Source organism: Coregonus clupeaformis, unplaced genomic scaffold, assembly GCF_020615455.1.
Source record: "Coregonus clupeaformis isolate EN_2021a unplaced genomic scaffold, ASM2061545v1 scaf0016, whole genome shotgun sequence".
In the NCBI taxonomy this organism is placed as follows: domain Eukaryota; kingdom Metazoa; phylum Chordata; class Actinopteri; order Salmoniformes; family Salmonidae; genus Coregonus; species Coregonus clupeaformis.
The window spans coordinates 1,171,075-1,185,405 of record NW_025533471.1 but is presented as its reverse complement, the minus strand read 5'-3'; the positions used below and the strand labels follow the sequence as shown (position 1 = coordinate 1,185,405).

Genomic DNA, 14,331 nt, shown 5'->3' with positions numbered 1-14,331 from the left:
ACATGTGGTCTGGGAATAGAGTGCAGCCCCATAGCTACATCACCGACAAGCTCCCGGTAATGATACCCCGGCTTGGTGCCGCCAATTAATTCAACCCCACTTTCCCGGAACACGCATTCCCAGGGCCGAGGGGGAGAGATTTACACATGACACCCCAGCTGCAACTGTATTGAGGCTTGTTTTGTGCTGTGTGTGTGTTTGTGTTTCATATATTTACAGTGCCTTCAGAAAGTATTCACACCCTTGACTTTTTCCACATTTTGTTGTGTTAAAATGAATTAAATGTAGATATTTTTGGTCACTGACCTACACAAAATACCCCATAATGTCAAAGTGGAATTATGTTTTTAGAATTTTTTACAAATTAATAAGAAATGAAAATCTGAATTGTCTTGAGTCAATAGGTATTCAACCCCTTTATTATGGCGAGCTAAATACGTTCAGGAGTAAAAATGTGCTTAACAAGTCACAGAAATTGCATGGACTCACTCTGTGTGCAATAATAGTGTTGAATGTGATTTTTTTATGACTACATCATCTCTGTACCCCACACATTCAATGATCTGTAAGGTCCCTCAGTTGAACAGTGAATTTCAAACACAGATTCAACCACAATGACCAGGGAGGTTCTCCAATGACTCACAAAGAATGGCACCCATTGGTACAGTGAGGGAAAAAAGTATTTGATCCCCTGCTGATTTTGTACGTTTGCCCACTGACAAAGACATGATCAGTCTATAATTTTAATGGTAGGTTTATTTGAACAGTGAGAGACAGAATAACAACAAAAACATCCAGAAAAACACATGTCAAAAATGTTATAAATTGATTTGCATTTTAATGAGGGAAATAAGTATTTGACCCCTCTGCAAAACATGACTTAGTACTTGGTGGCAAAACCCTTGTTGGAAATCACAGAGGTCAGACGTTTCTTGTAGTTGGCCACCAGGTTTACACACATCTCAGGAGGGATTTTGTTCCACTCCTCTTTGCAGATATTCTCCAAGTCATTAAGGTTTCGAGGCTGACGTTTGGCAACTCGAATCTTCAGCTGCCTCCACAGATTTTCTATGGGATTAAGGTCTGGAGACTGGCTAGGCCACTCCAGGACCTTAATATGCCTCTTCTTGAGCCACTCCTTTGTTGCCTTGGCCGTGTGTTTTGGGTCATTGTCATGCTGGAATACCCATCCACAACCCATTTTCAATACCCTGGCTGAGGGAAGGAGGTTCTCACCCAAGATTTGACGGTACATGGCCCCGTCCATCGTCCCTTTGATGTGGTGAAGTTGTCCTGTCCCCTTAGCAGAAAAACACCCCCAAAGCATAATGTTTCCACCTCCATGTTTGATGGTGGGGATGGTGTTCTTGGGGTCATAGGCAGCATTCCTCCTCCTCCAAACACGGCGAGTTGAGTTGATGCCAAAGAGCTCGATTTTGGTCTCATCTGATCACAACACTTTCACCCAGATCTCCTCTGAATCATTCAGATGTTCATTGGCAAACTTCAGACAGCCCTGTATATGTGCTTTCTTGAGCAGGGGGACCTTGCGGGCGCTGCAGGATTTCAGTCCTTCACAGCGTAGTGTGTTACCAATTGTTTTCTTGGTGACTATGGTCCCAGCTGCCTTGAGATCATTGACAAGATCCTCCTGTGTAGTTCTGGGCTGATTCCTCACTGTTCTCATGATCATTGCAACTCCACGAGGTGAGATCTTACATGGAGCCCCAGGCCGAGGGAGATTGACAGTTATTTTGTGTTTCTTCCATTTGCGAGTAATCGCACCAACTGTTGTCACCTTCTCACCAAGCTGCTTGGTGATGGTCTTTTAGCCCATTCCAGCCTTGTGTAGGTCTACAATCTTGTCCCTGACATCCTTGGAGAGCTCTTTGGTCTTGGCCATGGTGGAGAGTTTGGAATCTGATTGATTGTTTGCTTCTGTGGATAGGTGTCTTTTATACAGGTAACAAGCTGAGATTATGAGCACTCCCTTTAAGAGTGTGCTCCTAATTTCAGCTCGTTACCTGTATAAAAGACACCTGGGAGCCAGAAATCTTTCTGATTGAGAGGGGGTCAAATAATTATTTCCCTCATTAAAATGCAAATCAATTTATAACATTTTTAAAACATTTTTTTCTGGATTTTGTTGTTGTTATTCTGTCTCTCACTGTTCAAATAAACATACCATTAAAATTATAGACTGATCATTTCTTTGTCAGTGGGGAAACGTACAAAATCAGCAGGGGATCAAATACTTTTTTCCCTCACTGTAGATGGGTATATATAAAAAAAGCTGACGTTGAATATCCCTTTGAGTGTGGTAAAGTTATTCATTACACTTTGGATGGTGTAACAATACACCCAGTCACTACAAAGATACAGGCATTACATTTACATTTACATTTTAGTCATTTAGCAGACGCTCTTATCCAGAGCGACTTACAGGAGCAATTAGGGTTAAGTGCCTTGCTCAAGGGGACATTTACGTCATTTAGCAGACGCTCTTATCCAGAGCGACTTACAAATTGGTGCATTCACCCTATAGCCAGTGGGAAAAGCACTTTACACTTTTTTTTTTTTTTTTTTTGGGGGAGTTTCAAATGTCTCCGGAAGGTGGTGAGTGACTCCGCTGTCCTGGCGTCGTGAGGGAGCTTGTTCCACCATTGGGGTGCCAGAGCAGCGAACAGTTTTGACTGGGCTGAGCGGGAACTATGCTTCCGCAGAGGAAGGGGAGCCAGCAGGCCAGAGGTGGATGAACGCAATGCCCTCGTTTGGGTGTCGGGACTGATCAGAGCCCGAAGGTACGGAGGTGCCGTTCCCCTCACTGCTCCATAGGCAAGCACCATGGTCTTGTAACGGATGCGAGCTTCAACTGGAAGCCAGTGGAGTGTGCGGAGGAGGGGGGTGACGTGAGAGAACTTGGGAAGGTTGAACACCAGACGGGCTGCGGCATTCTGGATGAGTTGTAGGAGTTTAATGGCACAGGCAGGGAGGCCAGCCAACAGCGAGTTGCAGTAATCCAGACGGGAGATGACAAGTGCCTGGATTAGGACCTGTGCCGCTTCCTGTGTAAGGCAGGGTCGTACTCTCCGAATGTTGTAGAGCATGAACCTGCAGGATCGGGTCACCGCCTTGATGTTAGCGGAGAACGACAGGGTGTTGTCCAGGGTCACGCCAAGGCTCTTCACACTCTGGGAGGAGGACACAACGGAGTTGTCAACCGTGATGGCGAGATCATGGAACGGGCAGTCCTTCCCCGGGAGGAAGAGCAGCTCCGTCTTGCCAGGGTTCAGCTTGAGGTGGTGATCCGTCATCCATACTGATATGTCTGCCAGACATGCAGAGATGCGATTCGCCACCTGGTTATCAGAAGGGGGAAAGGAGAAGATTAGTTGTGTATCGTCAGCGTAGCAATGATAGGAGAGGCCATGTGAGGATATGACAGAGCCAAGTGACTTGGTGTATAGGGAGAATAGGAGAGGGCCTAGAACTGAGCCCTGGGGGACACCAGTGGTGAGAGCACGTGGTGCGGAGACAGCTTCTCGCCACGCCACTTGGTAGGAGCGACCGGTCAGGTAGGACGCAATCCAGGAGTGAGCCGCGCCGGAGATGCCCAGCTCGGAGAGGGTGGAGAGGAGGATCTGATGGTTCACAGTATCAAAGGCAGCAGACAGGTCTAGAAGGACAAGAGCAGAGGAGAGAGAGTTAGCTTTAGCAGTGCGGAGAGCCTCCGTGACACAGAGAAGAGCAGTCTCAGTTGAATGACCAGTCCTGAAACCTGACTGGTTTGGATCAAGAAGGTCATTCTGAGAGAGATAGCAAGAGAGTTGGCTAAAGACGGCACGCTCAATAGTTTTGGAAAGAAAAGAAAGAAGGGATACTGGTCTGTAGTTGTTGACATCAGTGGGATCGAGTGTTGGTTTTTTTGAGAAGGGGTGCAACTCTCGCTCTCTTGAAGACGGAAGGGACATGGCCAGCGGTCAAGGATGAGTTGATCAGCGAGGTGAGGTAGGGGAGAAGGTCACCGGATATGGTCTGGAGAAGAGAGGAGGGGATGGGGTCAAGCGGGCAGGTTGTTGGGCGGCCTGCAGTCACAAGTCGCAGGATTTTATCTGGAGAGAGAGGGAGAAAGAAGTCAAAGCATAGGGTAGGGCAGTGTGAGTAGGACCAGCAGTGTCATTAGACTTAACAAACGAGGATCGGATGTCGTCAACCTTCTTTTCAAAGTGGTTGACGAAGTCATCCACAGAGAGAGAGGGGGGGGGGAGGATTCAGCAGGGAGGAAAATGTGGCAAAGAGCTTCCTAGGGTTAGAGGCAGATGCTTGGAATTTAGAGTGGTAGAAAGTGGCCTTAGCAGCAGAAACAGATGAAGAAAATGTAGAGAGGAGGGAGTGAAAAGATGCCAGGTCGGCAGGGAGTTTAGTTTTCTTCCATTTCCGCTCCGCTGCCCGGAGCTCTGTTCTGTGAGCTCGCAATGAGTCATCAAGCCACGGAGCTGGAGGGGAGGACCGAGCCGGCCGGGAGGATAGGGGACACAGAGAGTCAAAGGATGCAGAAAGGGAGGAGAGGAGGGTTGAGGAGGCAGAATCAGGAGATTGGAGGGAGAAGGATTGAGCAGAGGGAAGAGATGATAGGATGGAAGAGGGGCGGCAGGTAGCTTAGTGGGTAAGAGCGTTGTGCCAGTAACCGAAAGGTCGCTGGTTCTAATCCCCGAGCCGACCAGGTGAAAAATCTGTCGATGTGCCCTTGAGCAAGGCACTTAACCCTAAATTGCTCCTGTAAGTCGCTCTGGATAAGAGCGTCTGCTAAATGACCAATTTAATTTTAATTTTTTTAAAAAGAGAGAGTAGTGGGAGAGAGAGAGCGAAGGTTGCGGCGGCGCATTACCATCTGTGTAGGGCCAGAGTGAGTAGTGTTGGAGGAGAGCGAGAGAGAAAAGGAAACAAAGTAGTGGTCGGAGACATGGAGGGGAGTTGCAGTGAGATTAGTAGAAGAGCAGCATCTAGTAAAGATGAGGTCAAGCGTATTGCCTGCCTTGTGAGTAGGGGGGGACGGTGAGAGGGTGAGGTCAAAAGAGGAGAGGAGTGGAAAGAAGGAGGCAGAGAGAAATGAGTCAAATGTGGACGTAGGGAGGTTGAAATCCCCCAAAACTGTGAGGGGTGAGCCATCCTCAGGGAAGGAACTTATCAAGGCGTCAAGCTCATTGATGAACTCTCCAAGGGAACCTGGAGGGCGATAGATGACAAGGATATTAAGCTTAAATGGGCTAGTGACTGTGACAGCATGTAATTCAAATGAGGAGATAGACAGATGGGTTAGGGGAAAAATTGAGAATGTCCACTTGGGAGAGATGAGGATTCCTGTGCCACCACCCCTCTGACCAGATGCTCTCGGGGTATGCGAGAACACATGGTCAGACGAGGAGAGAGCAGTAGGAGTAGCAGTGTTTTCAGTGGTAATCCATGTTTCCGTCAGCGCCAGGAAGTCGAGGGACTGGAGGTTAGCATAGGCTGGGATGAAGTCAGCTTTGTTGGCAGCAGAACGGCAGTTCCAGAGGCTGCCTGAGACCTGGAACTCCAGGTGTGGGGTGCGTGCAGGGACCACCAGGTTAGAGAGGCAGCAGCCACGCGGTGTGAGGCGTTTGTGTAGCCTGTGCAGAGAGGAGAGAACAGGGATAGGCAGAGGCATAGTTGACAGGCTGTAGCAAATGGCTACAATAATGCAGAGGAGATCGGAATGAAATGAACTGAACATCTGGGAGAGGAGAGAGCAGGGCCTCCCTCACCAAAACTTCCACCTCAGAAACTATAATTGTTTCACTGAACCACCCGAACAAAAACTCTCCCAACTTCCACCTTTAGAAATCAGAATTGTTGTGAACCACAGCGGTTCAGTGTTTCAAGGAATAGACTCAACCCACTTTATTCAGCTAGCTAACTATGACACCATAGCTAACTAGCATGCTAGCATCCAATAACACACAGTTTAGCACCAACACTTGGTCACAACAAACCACCAATAGTGTGTTAACACACTAAACAGATAATTCGTGTCCGTGTCTAGTTCCTTTCATAACGCAGCAATAATTAAACGTTGGCTAGCTAGCACAAATAAATTGTATTTAGCTGCCACAGTACAGCACACAATGGCTACTGTGTTGACTCTGTTCGAAAAACGGCTAGCTAGCTAGCTTCGTGCTACACCCGGCACCGCCGAAAACAATGCTAACCTACAATAACTACCCACAACAGCCCACGATGCCTAACTATGACACCATAGCTAACTAGCATGCTAGCATCCAATAACACACAGCTTAGCACCAATACTTGGTTACAACAAACTACCAATAATGTGTTAACACACTAAACAGATAATTCGTGTCCGTGTCTAGTTCCTTTCATAACGCAGCAATAATTAAAACGTTGGCTAGCTAGCACAAGTATATTGTATTTAGCTACTACAGTACAGTTAGCTGGTCGTGTTGGCTAGCTAGCAATGGCTACTGTGTTGACTTTGTTTGAAAAACGGCTAGCTAGCTAGCTTCGTGCTACACCCGGCACCGCCGAAAACAATGCTAACCTACAATAACTACCCACAACAGCCCACGATGCCTAACTATGACGCCATAGCTAACTAGCATGCTAGCATCCAATAACACACAGTTTAGCACCAATACTTGGTTACAACAAACTACCAATAGTGTGTTAACACACTAAACAGATCATTCGTGTCCGTGTCTAGTTCCTTTCATAACGCAGCAAAAATTAAACGTTGGCTAGCTAGCACAAATATATTGTATTTAGCTACTGCAGTACAGTTAGCTGGTCGTGTTGGCTAGCTAGCAATGGCTACTGTGTTGACTTTGTTTGAAAAAACGGCTAGCTAGCTAGCTTCGTGCTGCGGGCCTATCTACAATACCTAACTACAATCTAAATACATAATTAAGCCTTACTCGACAAAGCCCAAGCTATGTATAACGCCAAACTTACCCGACGCCAGCTAACATTTGTCTTCTGCAATCAGTAGGTGTAATTAAGTACAGTAGCTACTAACTACCTAACGTTGATGGCTCAGATAATGAGGTTAGAAAAAACGGCTGAATGGTAGGTAGCTAGCTGGCTTAATTACAGGTACTCTTAAGCGTGAAATAACATTGGAAACAACTCTCCACCGTTGCTAAATGTTACCAGTAGCTACCCGCTAGCTAGCTAGCCTCGTGCATCGCCGGGCTCCGCCGTAAACAATACTTACCTACAATAATTACCTACGGAAACCTACAATAACTACCTAAATAAACTACCTACAATACCTAACTACAACTACCTACCTACGATCTAAATACATGGTTTAAGCTTTACTCAACACCATATAAGAAGCCAAGCTTACCTCCTGCTAGAGAAAACACAACCTCTCCCGACCACAGCCACCTTAGACGATTCTTCCTAACTCAGCATTCTTCCTAACTCAGTTGCAGGAGAGGAAGGAAACCGCTCAGTGATTTCACCATGAGGCCAATGGTGACTTTAAAACAGTTACAGAGTTTAATGTCCGTGATATGAGAAAACTGAGGATGGATCAACAATATTGTAGTTAATCCACAATACTAACCAAAATGACAGAGTGAAAAGAAGGAAGCCTGTGCAGAATAAAAATATTCCAAAACATGCATCCTGTTTGCAATAAGGCACTAAAGTAAAACTGTAAAAAATGTGTCAAAGAAATGAACTTTATGTCCTGAATAACAAGCGTTATGTTTGGGGCAAATCCAACACAACACATCAGTACCAAGACATCACAAGAGTACCACTCTTCATATTTTCAAGAATGGTGGTGGCTGCATTATGTTATGGGTTTTCTTGTCATTGGCAAGGACTAGGGAGTTTTTTATGATAAAAATAATCTGATTAGAGCTAAGCACAGGCAAAATCCTTGAGGAAAACCTGGTTCAGTCTGCTTTCCAACAGACACTGGGAGGAAATTCACCTTTCAACAGGACAAAACGCAAAGCCAAGTATACACTGGAGTTGCTTACCAAGACGACATTGAATGTGTGGCCTAGTTACAGTTTGACTTAAATTAGCTTGAAATTCTATGGCAATACTTTAAAATGTCTGTCTTGTAATGATCAACAACCAACTTGACAGAGCTTGAATAATCTTTTTAAGAATAATGTGCAAATATTGTACAATCCAGGTGTACAACGCTCTTAAAGACTTACCCAGAAAGATTCACAGGTGATTCTAACATGTATTGACTCAGGCGGTTGAATACTTATCTAATCAAGATACTGTATATTATTGTTTTATTTTTCATAAATCTTTTACAAATATAATATTTCTTCCACTATGACAGAGTATTTTGTGTAGATCGTTGACAAAGAATGACCATTAAATCCATTTTAATCCCACTTCGTAACACAACAAAATGTGGAAAACATCAAGGGATGTAAATACTTTCTGAAGGCACTGTATATCAGAATCAGTTGGGAGCCATTCCTTTTTCATGACTTTCCAATGCCTGCATGAAATTAATAAAAATAATTTTTAGCTGATTATATTTATTTATTTATTCAGGCATTTTGTCCTGCCAATATATGCATGGTCCAGATGAAATCTTCATATTTTTGCCTCAAAAGTGTTTTAGGCATTGCAAATGGGTTGTTAAATAGCAATGAAGGATCCTCACTTCGATACTGTTTGCGCCAATGCCATAGGAAATATTTGTTTTGTGTGTGGACCAGAGGTGAACATTTTGAGATTAAATACATTTTGGAATTCATGCATAGTGATCTCATGCCACCGTAGATGCCTTTTTTATTTTGTATGCCATTTAGCAGATGCGTTGCAAGTGCCATGCTCTACCAACTGAGCTATAGAGTACCATTGGTCTTTTTTTACATTTACATTTTAGTCATTTAGCAGACGCTCTTATCCAGAGCGACTTACAGTTAGTGAAGACATATTTTTTTATACTGGCCCCCCGTGGGAATCAAACCCACAACCCTGGCGTTGCAAACACCATGCTCTATCAACTGAGCTACATCCCTGCCGGCCATTCCCTCCCCTACCCTGGACGACGCTGGGCCAATTGTGCGCCTCCCATGAGTCTCCCGGTCGCGGCCGGCTGCGACAGAGCCTGGATTCGAACCAGGATCTCTAGTGGCACAGCCTTAGACCACTGCGCCACTCAGGAGTCTTGGTGTGTGTGTGTGTGTGTGTGTGTGTGTGTGTGTGTGTGTGTGTGTGTATGTGTGTGTGTGTGTGTGTGTGTGTGTGTGTGTGTGTGTGTGTGTGTGTGTGTGTGTGTGTGTGTGTGTGTGTGTGTGTGTGTGTGTGTGTGTGCACATATGCAACTATACCAACTATACTGTAAAACAGAAATCAGAGATTTCTTGAATAGGTGTTTTTTCATGATTTTCTCAACCACCCACCTGCCAAAGTTTTAATTACAAGCTATCTACTTGTACTTTCTTGTTTTTGCACACTTTGCCAGGTTTTTTAGGCAGATTTCTCATCGTTGTTCTCTCTTTCAGCTAGATCTGCCTCCTAGTTTCTCTGAATCAAGGGTGTTGTGAATTGACGTTCCTTTCTCGCCTTTTATTTTAAGTATCATTACTCAAATCGGGTTGCTATGGCGATGGTGAAGAGGGCAGTTCTGCCCTTGCCAAAGAGATTGGAACTCTCTCTTTGTTACCGTGGCAACAATAACACCCCATCCCTCTCGCCATCCCTCTCTTCCATCCAAGGTAAACCTGGACTTGGCTTCACTCTTGGACAGTGATGACAAGAAGCACAAGAACAAGAGAGGAGTCCTGCCCAAGCATGCCACCAACATCATGCGCTCCTGGCTCTTCCAGCATCTCATGGTGAGCTTGCAACATCAGTGTTCACATCAATGTTAATGTCTTGGAGTTACAATAGCAACAGCGCTAATATTCATCCCTATTCCCTTGGTTAAGCTATAGAGGAAGCTATTGAGAAGAGTCAAGCTATGGAGGAAAATCAGGGTGGAGGGTTTAGAGCAAAAAATGTCAGGGTTGTAGCTGTGTATGACTAAGGCCTCATCCAGAAACAACCCACATAGCTTCTACCCCGTAAGCACTTGTTTGAGATCTGAATTAATTAATTGAATATCTCAATTAATTAATTGAATAGGTAAAAGCAATATGGTAGTTCCACTCCCTCAGATAGGCTATGAGGAATTAGATTTAGTGGCTAAGGATTGTTTCTTGCCAGGGCCTGAGAATACAGAGATTGGGGCATGGGTCGAATGTTTAGGGAGGTTGAGAGTTTAGGGGTGGGGGGAGGGTTTTGATATTTGGTATTTTATTAGGATCCCCATTAGCTGTTGCAAAAGCAGCAGCTACTCTTCCTGGGGTCCACACAAAACATGAAACATGACATAATACAGAACATTAATAGACAAGAACAGCTCAAGGACAGAACTACATACATTTTGTTTTTTAAAGGCACACATAGCCTACATATCAATACATACACACAAACTATCTAGGTCAAATAGGGGAGAGGCGTTGTGCCGTGAGGTGTTGTTTTATCTGTTTTTTGAAACCAGGTTTGCTGTTTATTTGAGCAATATGAGATGGAACGGAGTTTCATGCAATAATGGCTCTATATAATACTGTACGCTTTCTTGAATTTATTCTGGATTTGGTGACTGTGAAAAAACCCTGGTGGCATGTCTGGTGGGGTAAGTGTGTGTGTCAGAGCTGTGTGTAAGTTGACTATGCAAACAATTTGGGATTTTCAACACATTGTTTCTTATAAAAATAAGAAGTGATGCAGTCAGACTCTCCTCAACTCTTAGCCAAGAGAGACTGGCATGCATAGTATTTATATCAGCCCTCTGCTTTTTGGAGTGTGGTGTCAAAAAAGCAGAGCATCTCTTTATTACGGACAGACCTCTCCCCATCTTTACAACCATTGAATCTATTTGTTTTGACCATGATAGTTTACAATCTAAGGTAATGCCAAGTAATTTAGTCTCCTCAACTTGTTCAACAGCCACACCATTCATTACCAGATTCAGCTGAGGTCTAGAACTTAGGGAATGATTTGTACCAAATACAATGCTCTTAGTTTTAGAGATGTTCAGGACCAGTTTATTTGTGGCCACCCATTCCAAAACAGACTGCAACAATTTGTTAAGGGTTTCGGTGACTTCATTTGGTCAAACACAATTTTTTCTAACAGTTTGCTAAGAGCTGGCAGCAAGCATATATATAGGTCTACTGTTAGAACCAGTAAAGGCCGCTTTACCATTCTTGGGTAGCGGAATTACTTTGGCTTCCCTCCAGGCCTGAGGACAAAGACTTTCCTCTAGGCTCAGATTAAAGATATGACAGATAGTAGTGGCTATAGAGTCAGCTACCTTCTTCAGTAGCTTTCCATCTATGTTGTCAATGCCAAGAGGTTTGTCAATATTGATCGATAACAATAATTTTTCCACCTCTCCCACACTAACTTTACAAAATTCAAACTTGCAATGCTTTTCTTTCATTATTATTTTTTTTAAATGCATGAATATGATGGCTCTCTGTTCATTGTTGGCATTTCCTGCCTAAGTTTTCCCACTTTGCCAATGAAGTAATCATTCAAATAATTGGCAACATCAAATGGTTTTGTGATGAATAAGCCATCTGATTTGATGAAAGATGGAGTTGAATGTCTTTCTGCCCATAATTTCATTTAAAGTACTCTAAAGAGTTTTTTCCATCATTCTTTATATCATTGATCTTGGCTTCATAATACAGTTTCTTCTTCTTTTTGTTGAGTTTAGTCACATAATTTCTCAATTTGCAGTAAGTCAACCAGTCAGATGTGCAGCCAGACTTATTAGCCACTCCTTTTTCCCCATCTCTTTCAACCATACAGTTTATCAATTCCTCATCAATCCATGGTGCCTTAACAGTTCTAACAGTCAGTTTCCTAACAGGTGCATGTTTATCAATAATTGGAAGAAGCAATTTCATAAATTAATGAAGTGCAGCATCTGGATGCTCCTTATTAATCACATCAGACCAACAAATATTTTTTTTTACATCATCCGCATATGAGTCACAGCAAAACCTTTTGTATGATCTCATACACTATTTTAGGCCCAGCTGTTGGAACTTTGGCTTTCCTGGATATAGCCACTATATTGTTATCACTGCATCCAATGGGTACGGATACAGCTTTAGAACAAAGTTCTACAGTATTAGTAAAAATGTGATCGATACATGTGGATGATCTTGTTCCTGTAGTGTTTGTAAACACCATGGTAGGTTGATTAATAACCTGAACCAGATTACAGGCACTAGTTACAGTAAGAAGCTTCCTCTTGAGCGGACAGCTTGATGAAAACCAGTCAATATTCAGGTCCCCAAGAAAGTAGACCTCTCTGTTTGCATCACATACACTATCAAGCATTTCACACATATTATTTAAAAACTGACTGTTCACACTTGGTGGCCTATAGCAACACCCCAAAAGAAAAGGCTTTAGATGTGGCAAGTAAACCTGCAACCACAACACTTCAATAACATTTTAGTCATTTAGCAGACGCTCTTATCCAGAGTGACTTACAGGAGCAATTAGGGTTAAGTGCCTTGCTCAAGGGCACATCGACATATTTTTTTACCTAGTCGACTCAGGGATTTGAACCAGCGACCTTTTGGTTACTGGCACAATGCTCTTAACCACTACGCTACCTGCCGCCCACTTGACATAAGACCTTCTCTAAGCATTACAGGGATATGGCTCTGAATATATACAGCAACACCTCCCCATAAGCATTTTTGTCTCTTCTATAGATGTTATATTCTTGTATTGCTACTGCTGTATCATCAAATGAATTATCTAAGTGAGTCTCAGAAATAGCTAATATATGAATGTTATCTTATGTTAGAAAGTTCTTGATTTCATGAACCTTATTTCTAAGGCTACATATATTAATATGGGCTATTTTCAGCCCTTTCCTGGGTAGCTTATCAGAGATAGACATAATCCTGGAAAGAGCAAACAAAGAAAGAGAAAAAAAAAAAATTCTGCAAAAAAATTCAGTATTAATCAATTGGTGTGTGTGTGTGTGCTGTGGGGTTGAAGCTACGAACCCATAGGCTTGGCTCTCTCATCCCTTCCAGGCTTCTGGGAGGGAGGGTGGACAATGAGCCTGTCATAGTGGATGTAAGCAATGTCCCTACGTGCTCTTGCAGCTTTCATGACTGGGATAAGTTATTTCCTCTTCTGGCGTACAGCTTCAGGATAGTCCTTGTTGAGAAAGATATATGTTCCTCTCAAGTTCTTGGCTCTTTCCAGAACAGCTACCTTGTCCTTGAACCTCAGGAACTTGACTAATTTCGGCCTGGGCCTGTCACCTGGGCCGGTGGTGGGTTTTTCAGTCCTGTGGGCGCGCTCCACCTCAATCTTCCTGTGGTCCATCTTCAATTTCTCAGAGATCATTTCCCTCACTTTGTCCTCCGTGGAGATTCTGCAATTCTGTCCACAACCATGTTGTTACGCCTTGATTGTCCCTCGAGATGGTCTGATTTATCCGTCATTGTTATCATGGATTCACAGACAGAACTGATGTCCTCTCTCAATGACTTACAGATTGCTGTAATCTTGCAGTTTTCCTGTTTCAACTCATCGAGCTGACCCTGGGAGAACTGCAAACTGTTCTTTAGGTCCTGGACCTCTCTGGTCAGGTCGTCCATTATTTTATTAGTCGAATCCACCAGTATTTGGACAAAGCACTTGAAGCTATTTTCTTGTTGTTGTAACAACTGCTTGTAGAACTATTTTTGTTCATTTAAAAGATCCTTCACGTGTGATTGAGACACCAATGTCCTCGACAACGGTACTCCTGCCGGCTTTGGTCTTTGTCATGGTAGCTAGCAACGTAGGTCACGCTGTTACTCCTCGCAGTTCCAGACAGGGCAGGTCACAGGGAACTATTCATTCACAAAAATACTAATTGAAATTGATTAAACTTTACTGATGGCATCCTAAATATCTTATATCTTTCCCTTTTGTAGCATCCCTACCCAACAGAGGACGAGAAAAGACAGATTGCAGGACAAACAAATCTCACCTTATTACAGGTCAACAACTGGTAAGATTGTAATACTACTACTGCAAATGCAATATGAGATGAAAATCTGCTGAATTTCTGATGAAATCAATAGAAATGTTGACTGTTCAGAGTGAATGTTGATGAGTTCAAACTTCAGTGCTATGCTTTACCACCTGATAGTGAATCACAACATAGTGGCGCCATCTACTGGTTCTCTCTCTCTCTCTCTCTCTCTCTCTCTCTCTCTCTCTCTCTCT

At 43.6% G+C, this 14,331-nt stretch overlaps 1 protein-coding gene across 1 annotated transcript in view; it reads left to right on the top strand.

The window, feature by feature from the left end:
* Window positions 1-14,331, top strand: part of pknox2 (pbx/knotted 1 homeobox 2) — a 90,800-nt gene that overhangs the window by 74,074 nt on the left and 2,395 nt on the right. The window contains exons 9-10 of the mRNA XM_041886363.2: window positions 9,747-9,866; window positions 14,037-14,113. Coding sequence (XP_041742297.1) covers window positions 9,747-9,866; window positions 14,037-14,113 — 197 coding nt within the window. The remainder of the gene's footprint in view (window positions 1-9,746; window positions 9,867-14,036; window positions 14,114-14,331) is intronic.